The following is a 24000-nucleotide window of genomic DNA, read 5'->3' on the forward strand; positions in this document are numbered from 1 at the left end:
CTCAGATTCCTATAACCACAGAAAATAATTCTAAATTTGAAAATTACTTCTTTCAGAGTTTCTCCAGTGAGAAAAATAAAATTTTCAAATATGAACCACTCACTCATCTTGTACATGAACAGTAGGTTCCCAAGAGCAACTCATTTTTAAAAGAGCGTTTCTTAAACCCATATCTGTCTCCTGTACTTTGGGACACACTGGAAAAACTTGGTTTCCCACAGAATGTTTTCTCCTACTTGGAAACTCCTTACAATGACATTTCTCCATTGCACAGTAATTGGGTAGGTTTTATATGGCTTGAGTTTGATCACTTGATCAACATTTAGATGATCACTCCTTAAGAAAGTCTATCATACTACTTTTAATGTTGTCTTCAAGATTAACAAATTTCTGTTTGTGAGAAAGGATGTTAATGGAATGTTATTCAATTTGGTATATGCAGCAATGGAAGAGGTGAATTTCTGGAAAGCTTATTACGCTTGTGTAAATTTACCTTTATGAAAAAAGGGCTTATTCAGTTACCTCATCTGTAAAATGGGATAACAGCAATACCTACCACATAGATGAGCTGTTAGGATTAAATAAGCTAATAATGTAAAGACTCAGTAAATAGTAAGTAAGAAGCAAGTCCAACCATGTTGGCTATTATTACTATCTTAGTCCTAGTGAATGTAATGGGCCAGTGGGGCTTAGAGAAAAGTTGGACAGCCTCGGGTCAGTAAAAGAAGCTGCTGACTTCTTACCTCCAGGGAGTCATCTGCATTCACCGTCCAACAGTCTGTCCAGGTGGCCACAACCAAGAACCCAGTAGAGAAAAATGCAAAGAAGCAGGCGACATACTGAAAAAGATCCCTCATCTTAACGAACAGCCTGTCTGCAAGGGACACATGGGCAGCTGTCAGCCCTGGACCCATGCAGGTAGCTGGAATGCCGTCAGTCTTCTGTGCTTCTGGTACCTGGGGATGTTGAAAATGCTGGTCTTTTCCTTTTCCTTACTCCCCACTGCAGGAGTCTTAAGCTGCGGTAAGAGTAATATGAACAGGCTGTAACCCACAGAGGGGTCCTGGAGGTCATTATCTGAAGCAACGAGCCTCCAATCAGAAGCCAGGTCAGTGAAAGGACTGAGAATGTTTTGGGTGGGGGAGAAAAGGAGCCCCGGTAATGTTTTCTGCCCAGACCTTGGGCTAGTGTGAGATGATGGTCACCAGAGGCACGTGCCAGCGTCAAGATGGAGAGAAGGAAGAAGGGTTACACCCCATGCTGACGCCTGTAAACTGATCTTTCTCAGGCCCTCCAGAGAAAGTGAGCTATTCTCCTCCTCCCCTCAGTAAGGGGGCTATATGGTTGACTGAGTGCTTTTATTATTAGGACTATTTTAATATTCGCTGACTACCTTAGACAGACAGGCCACTGGTGAAACTATGCTAACAAGGGCTTGCTCAAGGGAGTTTGCATTCCAAAGTGCTGGGCAGAACAGCCCATAAAGGGTTTCCAAGCACCTGGGCCCCAGGTAGAGCCATGGCTCCTAACCTTTCGACATCATTCAGTGGGAAAGAGTGCACATTTTAACCCAAAGAGCTCTGGGTATAAATCCTTGCTCTGAAGTTTACAGGCTGAAGGCACTTGGGCTGTGGTTTCTGTAAAATGGGGATATTAATACAAACAGACATCATGAAATGTTTGGGAAAATTAAACGATACTGTCTGTAAATCACTTAGAACAGTGTCTGACAAAAGTAGCTAAATGGTAAATATTAGCATGACCAAGAATTCCCTATATGATTACTTTTCCCCCATGAACCAATGTTTGAAAATATGCTTGAAAAAGAAACTGTTTATTCTAGAATAAAAGGATTTTTTTAAGTCTGTGATATAGCAGGGGCAACTAGAGTTTTACCTACACCAGAATGGATAGCCTTATTGAGTATAAATATTCCATAACCAGTAGAATTAAAAAAAAAAATACTTAAAACAGCATACATACCCTCATTTAATCATTATCAGATAGACCTCTCTACACTAAAATACAGATTTTTAAGTGATAATAAAAAATATTTTACATGGTTTTTAATGCAAGAGAGGGAATGAGAAAGGCGGGGGAGAGAGAGATTGAGAGAGAAAGAGAAAGAGGAACAAGGAAAAAAGGATTAGAAATAGGTCATTACTCTGGGAAGAATCATCTACTAAGAAAGTTATTTTAGTGGCAGCTCAGGAAGGGATTACTTTTTTCCACTTAATAATGATTCAGTCATAATATTTAGGGTAAAAGACTAAAATCAGTATTGATAAAACATCCTTCAAGTCTATATTAAAATAATAAACTTTTGTGACTAAAATTTGTTGTTTTCTAATTTTAATTGATTGTGTTCAAAAGTATAAACTGTAAATATAAATGTAAAATCATTTGTAAAACCATATGTGGAATATGTCTATTTACTGCCATAAATAAAGTATATATGTTATCAGTAATTATCATTAGTTTGTGAGCGGCATTACAATTGCTTTTAATTTTATTTATTCTATTTGACTTATTTCACTTAACAATTGGGGAAAAGAACACTTATTTTTTAAAGTATTCATTCAAAGAATGGAACTACCTATGGTGTAAGGCAGCTACAACGCACACATGCAGCTTTGGTGAGTCAAAGCGAATCTGTCCCTGTGCCCTAAAATCTAAAATGCTCATGCTCTGTTGATCTGGGAGGGAAACCAATTCCAAAAGCACATGCCCATTACAGGAAAAGTCCTGGACTTGGCTGCTAGCTTGCCACCCAGGGACCTTCCACAATGTACTTTTCCTGCTAAGAGTGCACCCCAGGGCAATGGTTCTTAAACTTGAGTGCACAATGGAATCTCCAAAGCCACTTGTTATAAATGCAGACTTGGGAGGTCCACCCTCAGAGATCTGGATTCGGGAAATTGGGAACGGAAGTCAAGAGTTCACATTTTGTAAATGTCTTGTATAAAATTCTGATTCTGAACCAGAGGACCATGCTTTGAGAGACTAAGAAGAAGAGAAGAAAAATCAGCATTAAAACCAGCATATTACTTTACAGACTCATATACTATAGCTCACAGACAAAGCTGCGGGAGGGGGACACCAGAATTACATCTTTGGTACCAAAGTCTTCCCTAATTAGTACCATAACAGGTCCCAAATCCAAATATCAGGACTTAATGAAGAAGGTGAAGTAAAGGAAAAAAACACTGAGCACCATGCATGCACTATGCCTGCAAACACACACCAGTACACATATATCTCTGGAAATCAGAGATTCCTTCACAGGAAATATATAGGCTGTACCTTAATTTATTTCATTCCCCAAATTGTACTGGACGTCTTATGTGGTTAAGAATTGGGAGACTATTAATGTGACTATAGAGCTGTTCCTGAATCAAAGTATAGCACTTTTAGAGAGTAACGTAAGACAAGCATGCTTAAGGGTCCATTTCTGTGGGTGAGGCCATAATATGATAGGAGATCCAAGAAAGGAGAGACATGCAGACTAACCGATGTGTAAGAAGGACTCCGTGGGTGGAGTGTGAGTGCACTTCGAAGGAGGAGACAAATGTGTTGGGAGCTGTGAGCACGGAGGTGCACATGCAGAATAAACCATTCACAAGTCTAGAAAACAAACTTATGGTTACCAAAGGGGATAGTGGGACGGGGGACGGGTTAAATAGGCATTTGGGATTAACAAATACACACTATTATATGTAAAATAGGTAAACAACAAGGACCAACTATATAGCACAGCGAACTATACTCAGTATCTTATAATAACTATGATGGAAAAGAATCTGAAAAAAGAAATTATATATATGTATATATGTGTGTGTGTATATATATATATATATATATATATATATATATATATATATAACTGAATCACTTTGCTGTACACTTGAAACTAACACAACATTGTAAATTAACTATACTTCAATAAAACAAAAACAAAACAAAAACAAAAAACATTCATGAGCCTATGTAGTTAAATCAATTCTTCTTTCTGCCCATGCTCTAGATTCCAATACTTAGCTTTATCTACTCAATCCTAGTTTAGCTCCATTCCACTCAGTACACATATACATATAGCCTACTCTGACCAGCATTATGCTAGGTTCTGGAGACACAAAGAAAACAGGATATGGAAGACCTGGTCCCTGTCCTTGAGAAGCTACGGTGAGTGGACCAGAGCCCGGCACATGAGAGGAAGTGAAGAGCTCCGTTCAGGCAACCCTGAGTACAGTCTTAAGTGATAGTATGACTTCAGATAGTAGTAAATGGACACATTGGTTAAAAACATGCAGGGATTCCCATTATAGTATAAACACAAAGGACAATCATCCCTCTGCATGTGACCCAGTAGTATTTATCAAATATTTTCAAATACATTATCTCATCTAAACTCTATGAAGACAGACAGCTTTATTTTATTCATCAATGTACCCCAAATGCTTAAAATTCTGCCTGGCTTATAGTAGGCTCTCAACAACTAGGTGATGAATTTCATATAATCCTCAAAGCCCCCATGTTCGACAGAAGAGATAGTAAAGGTGGGCTTGCTCTTTCTGAATCATCCAGGGCCCCCCAGGATAAATACTGGGCTGGCAGAAGTGGCTCAGTCATCTTTGCAGCTCCAGAGCTTTTCATTCTGCAGGATCCCTAAGACATCGTGGTCGATTCGTTAGCACTGTGTTTCCACTCACCCAGTACGTGCATTACTCCTGGTTGAAGAATTAGAGCCACCTGGTGATGAAGTGAGTGGTGCCCTCGGTCCAACACCCTAACTGTCGGTCTCTGCTCAGCTGGATAAATACTGCAGTTGTCCCTTTGGCCTGCAGGTGGAAGTAGCTCTGCATTTTCAGTTGAGAAAAACAGCAAGTTGTTTTTGTGCTAACTGTTGTTTCTGTTAGGGTCACACACTGTTCCTTCTATGTTCATTATACGTCCTTAGGAGGAATAAGCTGATTTATACCACATCTTATGAATAATCTTCTCACTCCTTTTTAATTTCCCAATGTTCACTGGAAAAAAAGTACATAATAAAATCATTTGTTGTTGTCAAAGGCCATACTGCCTATAACTAAGGGCAAAATAAACCAGTGGTTAAAATGTTTGGACCTCAGAGTCAGGCAGACCCAAGTTCAGACTAAGCCACTTAACATACGTGAGCTCTTGGGCACACAACTTGCTACTTAATTAATAGCTGGCTCAATAAAATGAAAATGACAAATTCTGTCTAAGATGGCTGTGAAAAATAAATAACATTTGTAGAGGTCTTAATACAGTGCCTGAAACATAATAAACAATCAATAAGTTATAGCTATTATTATTTTTATGTTACAATCTTGCTCTTCTACATATGTGCCATATATATATATCAATATATATACACGTGTGTATAGGTATGTATACGTGGTGTATGCATATATGTACGTACACATAGACGTCATAGATACATAGATACATACATAGATACATAGTAAAACAACTTAGTCAATTGAACACAGAGGAAACAAAAGGTGTAACCATGAAGAAATTTCATTTTTCTCTCCCATGATCCTTTCAAATACATTCGTTTTTGGGCCATTTCGTCCCCTGCCTCTAGGATGAAATCTAGGTTAGGTCCCATGACATTTCTGTCATTCTTAGGTAATATAAATTCTTCTGGTCATTTCAAGGCACAAAGACACAGCCTCATTCCAGTTATGTAAACATCTGTACTAGTGTACAGAGGTCAAGCCCTTTGTAGCCAATCCTCCTTCGTGCAGGCCTCCCTCATAGCAACGCGCCTGCCATGGTCTCTGCCCTTTAGATTTCTTGGGCCCCAGACGAACAGCAGTCCATTATGTCTCTCCAGGTCCAGGGAACAAATACCAGGCTTTCAGTGTAGACGAGTTGGAACTCCTTTCTCTGGGCTTAAAGTAAGGTATTAGAACTATCATTCTCCTCTATGGTGCCAGGGAAGTGGGACTCAATACATGTCAGTCTCCAAAAATCTCTCCTAATATTCATCTCTTTTCTTGGAGATAACTTTGTCTTTTTTTGTCGAGGGATGGGGAAGAGTGGGCAGGGTGGAGATAGCTGGCCCACTAAGAGTTGCAAAACTGGTTCTAAGACACCTCTTTTGCAGCTCCTGCTTGGGGAGTGTGGTATTTACTGTCTAGTGACTTCAGTCAAAACTGGAACTAAAATGGTTTCAATGGAAAAACCTCTACACACACTCATTTAGTGTTAGACTGAAACTCTAGTGCTCATCCTGGCTAGACCACACCTGGATTCACTGAGTTTACTCCTGAGTACCATCATTTAAGAAAGACTGGAGCCCACCTAGAGGAGAAGGTTCCAGTTAGTGAAGTTAGTGAGGAGATTGGCAGCTATCTCATATTAAGTATAACTGAAGGAAGTTGGGAAGAAGAGGGTATTTTAAATCTAAATAAAGGAGATAGTAAACACGACAGTGGGTTTTAAATAATGGAAGGGTTGTCAAATGGGAAAGGAATAATAATCCTTAATAATAATAATAATAATCTTTCTAGGAGGCTTCAGAAAACATAACTAGAAAATATTGTAAAAGCACAGAAAGGCAAAGTTGTGTTCAATTCAGGAAGAATTTCCAAAAATCAGAACTGACTGAAAAGGAAGTGGTCTGGTCTTATGGGTTTCTTGATACTGGAGCTGTTCAAACAGAGAAAGGATTACCATTGGCAGAGGGTTCATGAATCAGTTCATGATGGGATAATTGTACTCTGATTTGGAGAATGCTTGGAGAGCATGGGGTCCAGGAAAACTTGTGCTCCTAATTTATCTCTTACCTTACACAGAATTTGAGTCTTTCTTAAGCAAACCTTAACGATGACTCTGAATCATTCGTCAAAAATCACACCTCAACTTCAGCAGCAATGTATGTATCATTACTCATTCTGTAACTTATTTCACCTTGAAAAACAAGATTTTCATCATGGTACAGTATGATTAAGCTATCAAGGGTGCTCTAGGGGAACTGCAATGTAATAAACCTGGTATCAAAGGTTAGCATTTTATTCTCTTTGAGTTAACAGGTAACTCATGAAGCCATTCTAACATGAAACTTTTCTCTTGAATGGCCTGCACCGTTCCATATATATCCTTATGTTCATTATTAAATTAGTATTAAATAAATCTATCAGAATCAGGGTTTATTTCACAAATTGAACTTTCTTCATTTGACTCAAGCGCATTCACTTGACAACTGTGATTTTTTTTCCTCACCATTTTGCATTTCCTTCTTCTTCTTTTCTCTCCGCATATTTAAGCATTCACTTAGGGAGTCAGTTTCAGTTCTTCTTTGTAAATTATGAAGGCTATATGAATGGTGAATGTTCAGTGTATACTTAGTCCACATTGAGCAGGAAAATATTGAAATTGTCAGGAAATTGTAGGAGATGTTCTTATAAACTATCAGGTTGTGTCCTTATCATTGCCCTTGTGCTCACCTTTACAATCCAGTTGGCTTAATTGATGTATTCTTTTTTATTTATTTATTTATTTATGGCTGTGTTGGGTCTTCGTTTCTGTGCGAGGGCTTTCTCTAGTTGCGGCAAGTGGGGGCCACTCTTCATCGCGGTGCGTGGGCCTCTCACTATCGCGGCCTCTCTTGTTGCGGAGCACAGGCTCCCGACGCGCAGGCTCAGTAGTTGTGGCTCACAGGCCTAGTTGCTCCGCGGCATGTGGGATCTTCCCAGACCAGGGCTCGAACCCGTGTCCCCCGCATTGGCAAGCAGATTCTCAACCACTGCGCCACCAGGGAAGCCCAATTGATGTATTCTTAACTCAGCTCATTTGGAATGAAAATTGCACAAAGTCCCTATCTAAGACAATAGATGACTAATTTGGGGTTTCATTCAATACACTGGTGCTAGATGACATCAGTGATAAAAATAATAGTATAAAGGGCCTAGAGGCAGAAGGACAAAGTATATGATGAATAAGCCCTGAGTACTCTGCTGTGCAGAGAGTTAAGTATATATTTAGGACAGTAGAGGAAAAGAAAGTGGGAGTGGCAAGTTACAGTCACATTGCAGAAGATCCTCAATCCTAGATTAAGGAGTGTGGATTAACGTGCTATTTGTTGAGAGCCACTGAAGGTTTTAGACAAGAGAGCGAGAGTGGTCAAGTAGCAGACAGGTCAGGTAGCCTCCCTTTTTACTACGACTTATAAAATTAATTCCTAACTGCCCTAATCCTTAGCCTTTAAACCAGAAGATCTGCTACCAGCCAAGTGTGGGGAAAGCTAATAAAAACAAGTTCTAGTCGACTAATTATATTTTAGGAAACTATTTCGGGTCCTCCCTCTTCACTCTGTCCCTTGCACTTTGCTGCACATCACCCTGTACCACTGCCCTGTCTTCCTGGATCCAGAGCCTTTGTAGTTTATCTGTCATTTAAATCCCAGCACTGACCCCTTGGACTTGGGGAGTTGACTGTATTCCCTAGCTTTTACCTTTGGTGCTCCCTAAGGCGTAGCTCATACTCACCCTCCTGGCCAATCTGAATAACCTCCATTGCATCCTCTGCAGCTCTGGTCCTGGGGGCCCTACTTGGTATCAGTTAATTTGCAAGATCTATTTCCTTCTGCCCACCAAGGGGAAGCAACTCCAAGCCTTGATTGTCTCTCTGATTCCTTGGCAGGTGAGCTAAAATTTTACTAATTTATAAAAAATCCACCAGCCTAAGTTTTGTAAATCTTCATAATTTTTTCCAGCAGTATTTTCACAGTCAACTTTGAGCTGGAAAAGCAGGAGGGAATGAGAAGAGAACAGAAACTCAAAGGTCTTGACTGTTGAGGGGAGAGGAGGTAAGGATGGGTACTTTGCCACTCCCTTCCTGTATCCTCACTGATGGTCCATGTAGGTGATCATTGCCCGAACCACGAATACCCTATCCTTTCCTGAATTATACCTTTGTTCATGCTGCTTTGTCATCAGGAATGACCCCCAATAAAACCCAAAGTCCACTTATCCCAAACCTATATATCCTTAAAGATGTCTTTTTCATAAAGCCTCTTACTAATAATGCTGGATGAAAATTATCTTTCTAATGTTTCCTCTATACATCTTGTGATAGTTAACTTTCTGTGTCAAACTGATTGAGCTAGAGGGTGACCAGATATTTGGTCAAGATAACCGGGTATTTCTGTGAGGGTGTTTTGGGTGAGATTAACATGTAAATCAGTACTCTAAGTCAAGCAGATTGCCCTCCCTAATGTGAGTGGGCCTCGTCCAATCCATTGAAGGCCTGAGTAGAACAAAAGCCCTGACCTTTCCTTGAATAAGAGAGAATTCTTCCTGCTGGACTGCCTTAGAATTGGCATTTGGCTTTTTTCCTCCCTTCAGCCTTGAATTGAAACTGAACTTGGGTCTAGAGCCTGCCAACCTTAAAATGAGAACTACACCATTGGCCTTCCTGGTTTTCAGACCTGTGCACTTTGTATCTAGTTCTCCTGGGTCACCTGGGTCTTGCCTACTCACCATGCAGATCTTGGGATTTGATTTGCCCACCTCCATAATCAAGTGTATGTGTGTGTGTGTGTGTGTGTGTGTGTGTGTGTGTGTGTGTTTGTGTGTGTGTGTGTGTGTTTATTTCTCTGGAGAACCCTAATACACATCTAATAAGAAGATTATATATCACCTCTCTTTGCTCATTCAGTCCTTCTCAACAGAGTTTCCATTCTAGACATTATGCAGTTTCTTTCTTAACCTCTGGTTACTTCTGTCTCTTAACATATGTTTATGCTATCTCTTCTGGATGGAATGCTTTTTATTTTTCTCACCATTTATTATAATCCTAATCATCAACCAAGGGATGAATATTAACTTCACAAAGCCTTATATGATGTCTCTAGCTCACTCACCTCTCTGTTTGACATGTGATCAATAACCACATAGTTTAGCATGACATCATTTCAAGTTTTCTATACATTAGTTTGATGTCTCCAGATGATGTTTAACAAACAAACAAACAAAATTCACCAAGTAGAAAGTATGTGTCAGGCACAGGGTTAGTTACTTCATATCCAAATATTAATAAAACGCCATTCAAGAAGTTTGCAGTTGATTGGGAGAAGAGATGAAGAGATAGATAGATGATAGATACATAGATAGATAGATCAATCTTGTATTGAAATATATGTTTTTGAAAAATGTTTTAGGAGCATAAATGATGGAGTGATTGATATCTCTAGGCAATCCTTACAAAAAGCTTCGTGGAAAAGAAAATGGCTGATTTGGTTCTTAAGTGATAATAATTCGCTAAACATAAAGGAAGGGAACAGACAAGGGAAACATCTTGAACAAAGAGAGAGGTGTGTGAATGTGCATCACATTATTGAGAAATGAGTTTGTGACAAGCACCAATAAGCAAGCAGGAATCCTTTTATATTTTATTTCATTTTTTGCCTGTACTTTAAATGCTCCACAATATCGAGTACAGTGATGGCATCATTGTAGAAGCGCACATGCTGGGGATGTTTATTTGTTTGTTTAAAATTTTAAGCCCCATAGAAATAGGAACTATGTGAGTAGCTTATTGAATGCTAGGTTTCAATAAATACATGTGAGTGAATGAATAAATGAATGAATAAGTTCCATGTGCCAGGCATCATGCTAGACACTAGAAACACATCAAAGAACAAAATATTCTAGTGGAGGAAAGATATTCAATAGTATTTAGGCTCTTAATAGATATTTGATGTTTTTCTGTGAGATAAAGCTATAAATTTAGCATGAGTATTCTAAAGAGGTCCTTCAAAGGTGGCCCAGTTATAATATAGCTTATTTGGAATGTATCTTATGTTCTAGATGCAGGGCATTTTAATAGAAAATATTGGGCTGGAATTCCATATACTTGGTCTCAGTCTAAGGTACATTTTAGATTTTCTTAGCTTGTATTACATGAAAATAAAGGACCTTTAATCCTACTGTATAGCACAGGGAACTATATTCAATATCCTGTGATAAACCATAATGGAAAAGAATATGAAAAAGAATGTATACATATGTATAACAGAATCACTTTGCTATGCAGCAGAAATTAACACAATATTGTAAAACAAAATAAATAAAATAATAAAATAAATGTTAAAAAGGTCCTTTAACAACTGTCCAGTAATTTGATCATTGTAGATAGCCAATCTATATAACTGAGGCTTAAAACAAAAAAATCAAGTATATTTCTCTACTTATGCATCAAATGAGCAAAAAGGTCTATATACCAGTGCTTAAAGGATTTATGAAAAAACTCTGTATCAACATTCCTAATTTTAATCATATTTAATTGGAGTTTATAGGCATTTTCATTTGTATTATTTCATTTTGTATTAAAGACACAATTGGAGAGGCATCATATCACATATACAGAAGAGGAAAATAAGGATCATTTGTTTAATTACTTACCCAACCTGATGGAGCTGGAAGGTGGCAAAATCAGAGTTTGGATCCAAGGCAACCAAAGTGGAGCAGAGACAAGCAGCCAATGGAAACTATAAAAGCCAATGGAGGTAAGTCAGGGAAATGGAAGTCCTCCCGAGGATAGCAGACCCACTTAAACCTGGCAAGTGTTCAGGGACAGTTCCACTCCACCTGTTACCTGTCCAACATTCTGACTCCTTAATCCTAAAGTAGGAGTCATATGTAAGATCCGTCCTAACCACCACTGAATAGGAAAGAATCAGGACCTGGCTCTCGTGATATTTGGATTACCATCCTGGTAGGATGAAAGCTCTCTGCTGATACTATGAAGCATGTCATTTTACTTGTTTGAATTTATCAGTGAAATAGTTTCAACCAATCTGCCCTCAGGGAGGCAGTGACATCACTCATGAAGGGTGGAAAGCTCCATTGTACTTCATGTCCTGTTTTATGTACGTGTAGAAACACTGTGAAGTTCTACCCTCCTTCAGGAAAACTTTCTCCTCCCACTCTTGCCTCTTCTCACTCTTGTCTCCCAAACCTACCTGCTGAGACGCTCTTCCATCTTCCAGGATCTTCTCAAATGTTATCATTGTTTCAGTGCATCGCAAGGCTCCTATTTTTATGTAATCTCTTTGAATCAATATTAACTCTTAGCTTGTATAACATTTATTGAGGGCCTATTACATGCTATGGGCTAAGCTAATTGATTTTTGAGTATTATCTTTTTACATTCTCCCAACAATCATAAGAGGTAGTTCTATTATAAACATATACTTTATGGATAAGGAAACAGATGATTAGGGTGATATTGTAACTTGTCCCAGTTTTCACAACTAGCAAATAATGGAGCCAGGATCCAAACCCAGGTCTGACTGACTCCAGAGAAGGTGGTCCTGATATCACTATGCACTATAGACTTCCACATTGCATTATCACCATACCTTTTTCTACTAGGTCACTGGAAACCCATGGTTAAAATTGGAAAACTACCTTGGATTAACAGATGAGGAAACTGAGGCTTCAGGAAAATATCTTATCCTAGGTGACTCAATTGTTACTGAGATTAATTAGACCCAAAACCCCTCCACTTCACACTTTACATAGTGCCTGAGAGATTCATAAGGCCATGGAGGGCACCTCCTCATCCTCTTATCACCTGCAGTATTGCACAGATATCTTGTTTATAGCAAGTGCTTAAGAATTCAATTTATTGGAATTTTTTGTGATCAGAGATCATTAATTAGAACACACTGAGATATTACAGCATATCATGATTATTAATTACACACATAGAATACACACTAGTAACTATAATTTACTTGCATATCTAAGGAGTCGTTAAAACAGAAGAGCAAAAAGTTGGTTTGGGTTTTGTTTTTTTAACCTGGGACCAACTAAATTCTGCTAAGCTAAACTGATTTACAGAGATAAAACTAACTAAAATTGATAAAGCCCAAAATGGAGCCCAAGAGTGGAAACTCTTATGGTAGAAGGAGACCAATCATGTGATTCCTCCATTTTAGTGAAATGTTCCAACTACAAAATTCAAACATTAGTGAAAAAAATTCTTTGGGGATCAAATGCATTAGGAGTAATTCCTTCATGCCTCCTTTACCACATTGCTCCCCATTACCCTTTTAAAGATTCCCATCACTCTAAGGATAAAATACAAAGTGTTTAACATAGCATGCAAGATCTTTCTCAATCTGACCCTTCTCTGCTTCTCTAGATTCACCTATTATGACTTCTAACATGCAGTGATGTTCCTTTGAACCAATGACTATCTCTCCAGCATCTGGAAAAACTTTTCCCTCTGCCTGGAAGATCCTTGCCCTTCCCCTCTCCTCACCACTTAACTAACTCCTCTGCCTCCTTCTGGACTCAGGTTTCATTACCTCATAGCTGGTTGACTCTAAAACCTGTTTGCTCAACAGAATCACCTGGGGTGTGGTTACCAAAAAGTAGATACCCGCAGAGATTGTGATTTCCAAACATCATAAATTCTTAAATATCTCCCAGAGATTCCGGGAATTTACTGCCATAGATAACTTCCCTTTTACATCAGACTGTTATTGTCTGTGTCTCTCCTCCCTAACAGGTTAAGAGCTCTTTATCAGCAGAGACATGCCTTCCATTTCTCTAATGCTAGCTGGCATTAGATCAGTAATAAACACTGGATGAATAAATGAAGTGGGCAAATCATCAGCATCTTTGCTCAAATTGTTTCCTCTGGCTATACATGAGCATATCTATACCATTATTTTCTGATAACCTTTTCATATTCTCTTAAAGTTAATCTCTCCTTGCTGTATATTACTATGGCAGATATTTTTATTTCTTTTTCTCTTGTAACACTTTATAGCCTGATTTATATTTATGTATTTGTGCATGGATCCCTCTGAATTCTGAACCCCAGATGTCAGAGACTAAGTCTTTTTCAATTTTGTGACTCTTTAAGCAATCATCAATATATGCTATCCATACTTGTTGAATTAAACCAAAATTTTAATTTCTTTAGGTTCTAATCTTTCATATTCCCAGAGTAAATAAAATCCTTATGATCACATAACATATAACATGCAGAAATACATCCAATAATCTTAAGTTGATCTCATATGCAAAGCTTTTGATTCCCAAGCTTTATGAGGACCACTCTCATATCAATGTGATATCTATATATGTATGCATATGTATATGTATGCATATATATATATATATATATGTATAACACACACACACACACACACACACACACACACACACACATCTCCAACAAGAAGAGAGATGAGGTTTCAGACCTTTGGAGTAGGACATAATCTGTACAAGAGTACAATGTCACAACATTAATTTTTTCTTTTTTAACATCTTTATTGGAGTATAATTGCTTTACAATGGTGTGTTAGTTTCTGCTGTATAACAAAGTGAATCAGCTATACACATACATACATCCCCATATCCCCTCCCTCTTGCGTCTCCCTCCCACCCTCCCTATTCCACCACTCTAGGTGGTCACAAAGCACCAAGCTGATCTCCCTGTGCTATGTGGCTGCTTCCCACTAGCTATCTATTTTACATTTGGTAGTGTATATATTAGTCCATGCCACTCTCTCACTTCGTCCCAGCTTACCCTTCCCCCTCCCCGCGTCCTCAAGTCCATTCTCTACGTCTGTGTCTTTATTCCTCTCTTGCCCCTAGGTTCTTCAGAACCATTTTTTTTTTTTTAGATTCCATATATATGTGTTAGTATATGGTATTTCTTTTTCCCTTTCTGACTTACTTCACTCTGTATGACAGACTCTAGGTCCATCCACCTCACTACCAAAAACTTGTTTCTTTTTATGGCTGAGTAATCTTCCATTGTATATACGTGCCACATCTTCTTTATCCATTCATTTGTTGATGGACACTTAGGTTGCTTCCATGTCCTGGCTACTGTAAATAGTGCTGCAATGAACATTGTGGTACATGACTCTTTTTGAATTATGGTTGTCTCTGGGTATACGCTCAGTAGTGGGATTGCTGGGTCGTATGGTAGTTCTATTTTTAGTATTTTAAGGAACCTCCATACTGTTGTCCATAGTGGCTGTATCAGTTTACATACCCAACAACAGCACAAGAGGGTTCCCTTTTCTCCACACACTCTCCAGCATTTACTGTTTGTAGATTTTTTGATGATGGCCATTCTGACAGGTGTGAGGTGATACCTCATTGTAGTTTTGATTTGCATTCCTCTAATGATTAGTGATGTTGAGCATCCTTTCATGTGTTTGTTGGCAATCTGTATATCTTCTTTGAAGAAATGTCTGTTTAGAGCTTCTGCCCATTTTTGGATTGGGTTGTTTGTTTTATTGATATGGAGTTGTATGAGCTGCTTGTATATTGTGAACATTAAACCTTCGTCAGTTGCTTCATTTGCAAATATTTTCTCCCATTCTGAGGGTTGTCTTTTTATCTTGTTTATGGTTTCCTTTGCTGTGCAAAAGCATTTAAGTTTCATTAGGTCCCATCTGTTATTTTTGTTTTTATTTCCATTTCTCTAGGAGGTGGGTCGAAAAGGATCTTGCTGTGATTTATGTCATAGAGAGTTCTGCCTATGTTTTCCTCTAAGAGCTTTATAGTGTCTGGCTTTATATTTAGGTCTTTAATCCATTTTGAGTTTATTTTTGTGTATGGTGTTAGGAAGTGTTCTAATTTCTTTCTTTTACGTGTAGCTGTCCAATTTTCCCAGCACCACTTATTGAAGAGGCTGTCTTTTCTCCATTGTATATTCTTGCCTCCTTTATCAAAAATAAGGTGACCATATGTGTGTTGGTTTATCTCTGGGCTTTCTATCCTGTTCCATTGATCTATATTTCTGTTTTTGTGCCAGTACCATACTGTCTTGATTACTGTAGCTTTGTACTGTAGCTTTGAAGGTGTACTTCAGCTTTCCCAGTCTGAAGTTCAGGAGCCTGATTCCTCCAGCTCCGTTTTTCTTTCTCAAGATTGCTTTTGCTATTCGGGGTATTTTGTGTTTCCATACCAATTGTGAAATTTTTTGTTCTAGTTCTGTGAAAAATGCCATTGGTAGTTTGATAAGGATTGCACTAAATCTGTAGATTGCTTTGGGTAGTAGAGTTATTTTCAAAATGTTGATTCTTCCAGTCCAAGAACATGGTATATCTCTCCATCTGTTTGTATCATCTTTAATTTCTTTCATCAGTGTCTTATAGTTTTCTGCATACAGGTCTTTTGTCTCCTTAGGTAGGTTTATTCCTAGGTATTTTATTCTTTTTGTTGCAATGGTAAATGGGAGTGTTTTCTTAATTTCTCTTTCAGATTTTTCATCATTAGTGTATAGGAATGCAAGAGATTCCTGTGCATTAATTTTGTATCCTGCTACTTTACCAGATTCATTGATTAGCTCTATGAGTTTTCTAGTAGCATCTTTAGAATACTCTATGTATACTATCATGTCATCTGCAAACAGTAACAGTTTTACTTCTTCTTTACGAATTTGGATTCCTTTTATTTCTATTTCTTCTCTGATTGCTGTGGCTAAAACTTCCAAAACTATGTTCAATAATAGTGGTGAGGGTGAGCAACCTTGTCTTGTTCCTGATCTTAGTGGAAATGGTTTCATTTTTCACCATTGAGAGCAATGTTGCCTGTGGGTTTGTCATATATGGCCTTTATTATGTTGAGGTAAGTTCTCTTTATGCTTACTTTCTGTAGGGTCTTTATCATAAATGGGTGTTGAATTTTGTCGAAAGCTTTTTCTGCATCTATTGAGATAATCATATGGTTTTTATCCTTCAATTTGCTAATATGGTTTATCACATTGATTGATTTGCATATATTGAAGAATCCTTGCATTCCTGGGATAAACCCCACTTGATCATCCGTATGATCCTTTTAATGTGCTGTTGGATTCTGTTTGCTAGTATTTTGTTGAGGATTTTTGCATGTATGTTCATCAGTGTACTGGCCTGTAGTTTTCTTTTTCTGTGACATCTTTGTATTGTTTTCGTATCAGGGTGATGGTGGCCTCGTAGAATGATTTTGAGAGAGTTTCTCCCTCTGCTATATTTTGGAAGAATTTGAGAAGGTTAGGTGTTAACTCTTCTGTAAATGTTTGATAGAATTCGCCTGTGAAGCCATCTAGTCCTGGGCTTTTGTTTGTTGGAAGATTTTTAATCACAGTTTCAATTTCAGTGCATGTGATTGGTCTGTTTATATTTTCTATTTCTTCCTGGTTCAGTCTTTGAAGGTTGTGCTTTTCTAAGAATTTGTCTATTTTTTCCAGGTTGTCCATTTTATTGGTATATAGTTGCTTGTAGCAATCTCTCATGATCCTTTGAATTTTTGTAGTGTCAGCTGTTACTTCTCCTTTTTCATTGTAATTCTGTTGATTTGAGTCTTCTCCCTTTTTTTCTTGATGAGTCTGGCTAAGTGTTTATCAATTTTGTTTATCTTCTCAAAGAACCAGCTTTTAGTTTTATTGATGTTTGTTATCATTTCCTTCAGTTATTATTCACTTATTTCTGATCTGATCTTTATGATTTCTTTCCTTGTGCTTTTAGGGATTTTTTTGCTCTTCTTTCTCTAATTGCTTTAAGTGTAAGGTTAGGTTGTTTATTTGAGATTTTTCTTGTTTCTTGAGGTAAGATTGTATTTCTATAAACTTCCCTCTTAGAACTGCTTTTGCTGCATCTCATAGTTTTTGGGTCATTGTGTTTTCATTGTCATTTGTTTCTAGGTATTTTTTGATTTCCTCTATGATTTCTTAAGTGATCTCTTGGTTACTTAGCTGTGTATTTTTTAGCCTCCATGTGTTTGTATTTTTTACATTTTTTTCCTGTAATTTATATCTAATCTCATAGCATTGTGGTTGGAAAAGATAATTGATACTATTTCAATTTTCTTAAATTTACCAAGGCTTGATTTGTGACCAAAGATATGATCTATCCTGGAGAATGTTCCATGAGCACTTGAGAACAAAGTGTATTCTGTTGTTTTTGGATGGAATGTCCTATAAATATCAGTTAAGTCCATCTTGTTTAATGTGTCATTTAAAGCTTGTGTTTCCTTATTTATTTTCATTTTGGATGATCTGTCCATTGGTGAAAGTGGGGCGTTAAACTTCCCTACAATGACTGTGTTACTGTCTATTTCCCCTTTGTTTGCTGTTAGCATTTGCCTAATTGAGGCAATTAGGTGCTAATTGAGGTATTGAGGTGCTCCTATGTTGGGTGCATAAATTTTTACAATATTTATATCTTCTTCTAGGATTGATGCCTTGATCATTATGTAGTGTCCTTCTTTGTCTCTTGAAATAGTCTTTATTTTAAACTTTGTTTTGTGTGATATGAGAATTGCTACTCCAGCTTTCTTTTGATTCCCCTTTGCATGGAATATGTTTTTTCCATCCCCTCACTTTCAGTCTGTATGTGTTCCTAGGTCTGAAGTGGGTCTCTTGTAGACAGCATATATACGGGTCTTGTTTTTGTATCCATTCAGCCAGTTTAGGTCTTTTGGTTGGAACATTTAATCCTTTTACATTTAAGGTAATTATCAACATGTATGTTCCTTTTCACATTTTCTTAATTGTGAATTTCTTAATTTCTTAATTTCTTAATAATTTTGTTTTTGTTATTGTAGGTCTTTTCCTTTTCTTGTGTTTCCTGCCTAGAGAAGTTCCTTTAGGATTTGTTGTAAAGCTGGTTTGGTGGTGCTGAATTCTCTTAGCTTTTGCTTGTCTGTAAAGTTTTTCATTTCTCCATCGAATCTGAATGAGATCTTTGGTGGGTAGAGTAATCTTGGTTGTAGGTTTTTCCCTTTCATCATTTTAAGTGTGTCCTGCCACACCCTTCTGGCTTGCAGAGTTTCTGCTGAAAGATCAGCTGTTAACCTTATGGGGATTCACTTTTATGTTATTTGTTGTTTTTCCCTTGCTGCTTTTAATATTTTTTCTTTGCATTTAATTTTTGTTAGTTTGATTAATGCATGCCTTGGCATGTTTCTCCTTGGATTTACCCTTTATGGGACTCTCTGCACTTCCTGGACTTGTTTGATTATTTCCTTTCCCATATTAGGGAAGTTTTCAACTATATTCTCTTCAAATATTTTCTTAGTTCCTTTCTTTTTCTCCACTTCTTCTGGGACCACTATAATTCGAATGTTGGTGCATTTAATGTTGTCTCAGAGGTCTCTGAGACTGTCTTCAATTCTTTTCATTCTTTTTTCTTTATTCTGCTCTGCAGTAGTTATTTACACTATTTTATCTTCCAGGTCACTTATCCGTTCTTCTGCCACAGTTATTCTGATATTGATTTCTTCTAGAGAATTTTTTATTTAATTTATTGTGTTCTTCATCATTGTTTGTTTGCTCTTTAGTTCTTGTAAGTCCTTGTTAAACGTTTCTTTATTTTCTCCATTGTATTTCCAAGATTTTGGATCATCTTTACTATCATTACTCTCAATTCTTTTTCAGGTAGACTGCCTATTTCCTCTTCATTTGTTTGGTCTGGCGGTTTTTTACTTTGTTCTTTCATCTGCTGCGTATTTCTCTGTCTTCTCCTTTTGCTTAATGCATTGTCTTGGGGTCTCCTTTTTGCAGGCTGCAGGTTCGTAGTTCCTGTTTTCCTGTTGCTTTTGGTCTGTCCCCAGTGGCTAAGGTTGGTTCAGTGGGTTGTGTAGGCTTCCTGGTGGAGGAGACTCGTGCCTGTGTTCTGGTGAATGAGGCTGAATCTTGTCTTTCTGATGTGTGTCAGGTGGTGTGTTTTGGGCTGTTTGTGATTTTATTTTGATTTTAGGCAGCCTCTCTGCTAATGGATGGGGTTGTGTTCCTGTCTTGGTTGTTGTTTGGCATGGGGTGTCCAGCACTGGAGCTTCTTGGTCTCTAAGTGGAGCTGGGTCTTTTAGTGTTGAGATGGAGATCTCTGGGAGAGCTCTCACCAATTGATATTATGTGGGACTGGGATGTCTCTGGTGGTCCAATGTTCTGAACTCGGCTCTCCCACCTCAGAGGCTCAGGCCTGACACCTGGCCAGAGCACCAAGACCCTGTCAGCCACATGGCTCAGAAGAAAAGCAAGAAAAAGTAAAAGAAACAAAGAAAATAAATAAAATAAAATAAAGTTATTAAAATAAAAAATTACAAAACTATATTATTAAAATAAAAAAATTAAAAATTAATTTAAAAATTAAAAGGAATAGACCAACCAAACCAATAAACAAATCCACCAATGATAACAAGTGCTAAAATCTATACTAAGATAAACATAAAAATCAGAAAGTAGTCTGTTGTATACAGCAAACCCCAAGTCTATCCTTGCTCCCAAAGTCCACCGCCTGAATTTTGGGATGATTCATTGTCTATTCAGGTATTCCACAGATGCAGGGTACATCAAGTTGATTGTGGAGATTTAATCCGCTGCTTCTGAGGCTGCTGGGAGAGATTTCCCTTTCTCCTCTTTGTTCGCACAGCTCCCGGGGTTCAGCTTTGGAGTTGGCCCCGCCTCTGCATGTAGGTCACTTGAGGGTGTCTGTTCTTCTCTCAGACAGGACGGGGTTAAAGGAGCAGCTAATTCAGGGGCTCTGGCTCACTTAGGCCGGGGGGAGGGAGGGGTACGGATGCGGGGCAAGCCTGCGGCGGCAGAGGCCGGCGTGACGTTGCACCAGCCTGAGGTGCACCCTGTGTTCTCCCGGGGAAGTTGTCCCTGGCTCACGGGACCCTGGCAGTGGCGGGCTGCACAGACTCCCGGAGGGGCGGTGTGGAGAGTGACCTGTGCTTGCACACAGGCTGCTTGGTGGCAGCAGCAGCAGCCTTAGCGTCTCCTGCCCGTCTCTGGGGTCCACGCTGTTAGCCGCGGCTCATGCCCGTCTCTGGAGCTGGTTTAGGCAGTGCTCTGAATCCCCTCTCCTCGCGCACCCCAAAACAATGGTCTCTTGCCTCTTAAGGAGGTCCAGACATTTTCCCGGACTCCCTCCCAGCTAGTGGTGGCACACTAGCCCCCTTCAGGCTGTGTTCACGCTGCCAACCCCAGTCCTCCCCCTGGGATCCGACCACCGAAGCCTGAGCCTCAGCTCCCAGCCCCCACCCGCCCTGGTGGGTGAGCAGACAAGCCTCTCGGGCTGGTGAGTGCTAGTCGGCAGCAATCCTCTGTGTGGGAATCTCTCCATTTTGCCCTCTGCACCCCTGTTGCTGGGCTCTCCTCTGTGGCTCCAAAGCTTCCCCCCCGCCTACCCCCCATTTCTACCAGTGAAGTGGTTCCTTAGTGTGTGGAAACTTTTCCTCCTTCATAGCTCCCTCCCAGAGGTGCAGGTCCCATCCCTATTCTTTTGTCTCTGTTTTTTCTTTTTTCTTTTGCCCTACCCAGGTACGTGGGTAGTTTCTTGCCTTTTGGGAAGTCTGAGGTCTTCTGTCAGTGTTCAGTAGGTGTTCTGTAGGAGTTGTTCCACATGTAGATGTATTTGTGAGGAGGAAGGTGATCTCCATGTCTTACTCCTTCACCATCTTGAAGCTCTTCCAAAGAGACAAGATTCTTAATAATAAATAAATCTGTAATAGATGGTTTTGGAAAAATTTATTCTGAAGGCAGTGTGGATTCGTTTGCAAATTGTGCCTCAACCAGCCAACCCCAATGTTCCTTCAGTTCCAAGCTATGCCAATCAGGACCTGTCAGTAAAACAGTAAGTGAGAATGGTTGTGATGCTTGACAAAGTGAAGGAGGTGGTTACTGGACTTACTGTTCCAGATGTGAAAATCTGAAATCAAGATACTGAGACAACAGAGACATAATTTTGGAACTAGGTAACTAGTCAAGTATTTTTTAAGTGAAAGAGCTAAGCTAAGGAAAGAGTGAAGAATGGACAAGGTTTAGAGAAGGAACATGACCAGGGGAAGGTAACATTTGAGTTGGAGAAGCTGAATCGTCTAAAAATAGAAAACCTATGAATCACTTTGGATTAACTCACAAATATCTTGTTGGGTAGAGGGTAGACTCTTGAAGGGAATCAACAGCAAATGTTGAATAAACAGATAAATAATTAATGAATGAATACATGAAAGAGTATCTGGCTCAATTTATGTCCATAATTTCAAGTAGTACCATTACACTCTGTTCTTTAAAACTTCTGCCATCCTCTTTAAGCAGACATGTCTAAATCTCTCAACTGTAACTGGGTTACAACACAGAACAAACTGGTTTCTTCCTTAATGAGCCATATCCATGTCTGAAGCATTTTCTCTTACTCCCATTATGTGGGTCTCCCTTCAGCTGAGGTCCTGCATGGCTAAGGGTTTTCTCCGGTCTGACCCAACTCAGACCTATAATGAGGCTATACTCATAACCCTGACATTCCGAAGAGCCCAGAGGTTGAAGCAAAATTACATGCTAAGTCTTCAAAACAAAATAAAATAGCCTAAATCCCCTTGGTCAGTTAACATTTGCAAAAATGCTGTCAGTAAGTTTTTAAGCGAACACCATTTATTTGATCTTCCAGAATTATATGTGAAAGGAAAAGGTAGGACTGCTTACCATTTATCTAAAGTGTAATTCACTAAACTGGAGTTTGGACATTCCTTCTGAATGTATAAAAATAAGAGGGGTAGGTGTAGGGAGGAGAAAAACAGAAATATAGTACTTCACAATAACACACAAGAGATCTTTGAAAGTTTTGCAAACATATACCCCTTTTTATAAAGAAACATGGTTCAGGTATAAATCCATAGACCTATAAATCTAATGCCATTTAAACTTATTTAACTGTTCCCTACTCTGCTACTTTGAATTTGAAGATGCCACATACAATGATAGACCTAATTACTCTTTGGTTATATTCTTATTAAATAGGCTTAAATTTAGAGCAAATATAGATTAAAACTCAGCATATAGTATGTATAAACTTTTTAGAATGTTCTTTTAGGTATTGTAGCCTTCAGAGTTTTTTTTAAACAACAAAAAAGACTCTTTTCTGTTTAATAACTGGTATTGTTGAATTTTTTTAAAATAGGTGTCAACTGAAAAATTAATTCTAACGAATGATGTGCCTGGATCTAGCTAGATAAGTTGGTGTCTGGATGTGGGCGAGAACTCATGAATCTTACCTGCTGAACTGCACATGCTGCACGTACTAGGTTCAACCACAAGAAGATTGTTTTCCAAACGGATGGCCAACTGTGAGTCCAGTCCTGCAGAGTGTTAGGGAATTGAGTGTTTCATGGTATTAGAAAGGGAAGGAGGAGAGGGAAGTAAACAGTCAGCTTGCCACTCCTTTCAATAGCATCCTTCAGAAACTGAACTTTTTCAGGTCTAAAGCAGTTCATGGAACTTGTTGAAAACTTACATGTTTGACCCTGTACACATTAAGGACCTCTGACTGTCTCAGGGGAAACCACCACCACCACCACCACCACCCCCCCCCACACACACACACAGGCTATTTTCAATGTTGAGGGAAAATGGAGAAACTCGTATTGTTGCTTCCAGTGATGGATGGTCCTACCTCTCACATGGTAGATCAATATAGATTCTCGGTATCTGGAGTTTTTTGATCTGCATTTTGATCTCTATAGAACCTTTCTGTGTCTGAGTTCTATGCTTACATAAGATATAAACTAACAAGCTCAAATTCTGCTGCCTAAAATCCCTCCTCTTACTGTCATCAAGTATAAGAGCTGAGAAGCACCCGAGATAACCCCTGGGAAGTTTCTCCTTACGAAAGTGGAAGAAAAGGGGAGTCAGGAGTTTCCTAACAAGCAAGAAGAGCTTTTTAATTGCAGGGTAACTATGTATAAGGATCTCTTGGATCTCTAACTAGACTATAAAAACAGTACTATGACTGCCTTCTATTTATAAAAGTATGGGCACATTCTGAACTGTCATATATTTTCTATGCCATTGATTGGTTCTGAAGAACCAGTCATAGATTTTCTACATCATTGCCGGATTCTGAGAAATTTAGTCATAAAAAAAAAAAAAAAAAAACCGTTGCCTGAGCACTGTATTAGATATTGGATAATCAAAGATGACTAACAGAATGTATTCTAGGAGCTCACAATCTAC

At 38.6% G+C, this 24000-nt stretch overlaps 1 protein-coding gene across 2 annotated transcripts in view; it reads right to left on the reverse strand.

The window, feature by feature from the left end:
* The window catches only part of CLDN16 (claudin 16), a 30768-nt gene extending 26518 nt beyond the window's left edge, over positions 1-4250 (reverse strand). The window contains exon 1 of one of the 2 annotated variants that reach the window (XM_082393372.1): positions 744-4250. In XM_082393372.1, the coding sequence (XP_082249498.1) occupies positions 744-914 (171 nt within the window). In that variant the 5' untranslated portion in view covers positions 915-4250. The remainder of the gene's footprint in view (positions 1-743) is intronic. The other variant, XM_082393371.1, reaches the window with a different exon arrangement.
* Positions 4251-24000: the final 19750 nt, after the last annotated feature.

This window comes from Balaenoptera borealis, assembly GCF_965194805.1.
Source record: "Balaenoptera borealis genome assembly, chromosome: 5".
In the NCBI taxonomy this organism is placed as follows: domain Eukaryota; kingdom Metazoa; phylum Chordata; class Mammalia; order Artiodactyla; family Balaenopteridae; genus Balaenoptera; species Balaenoptera borealis.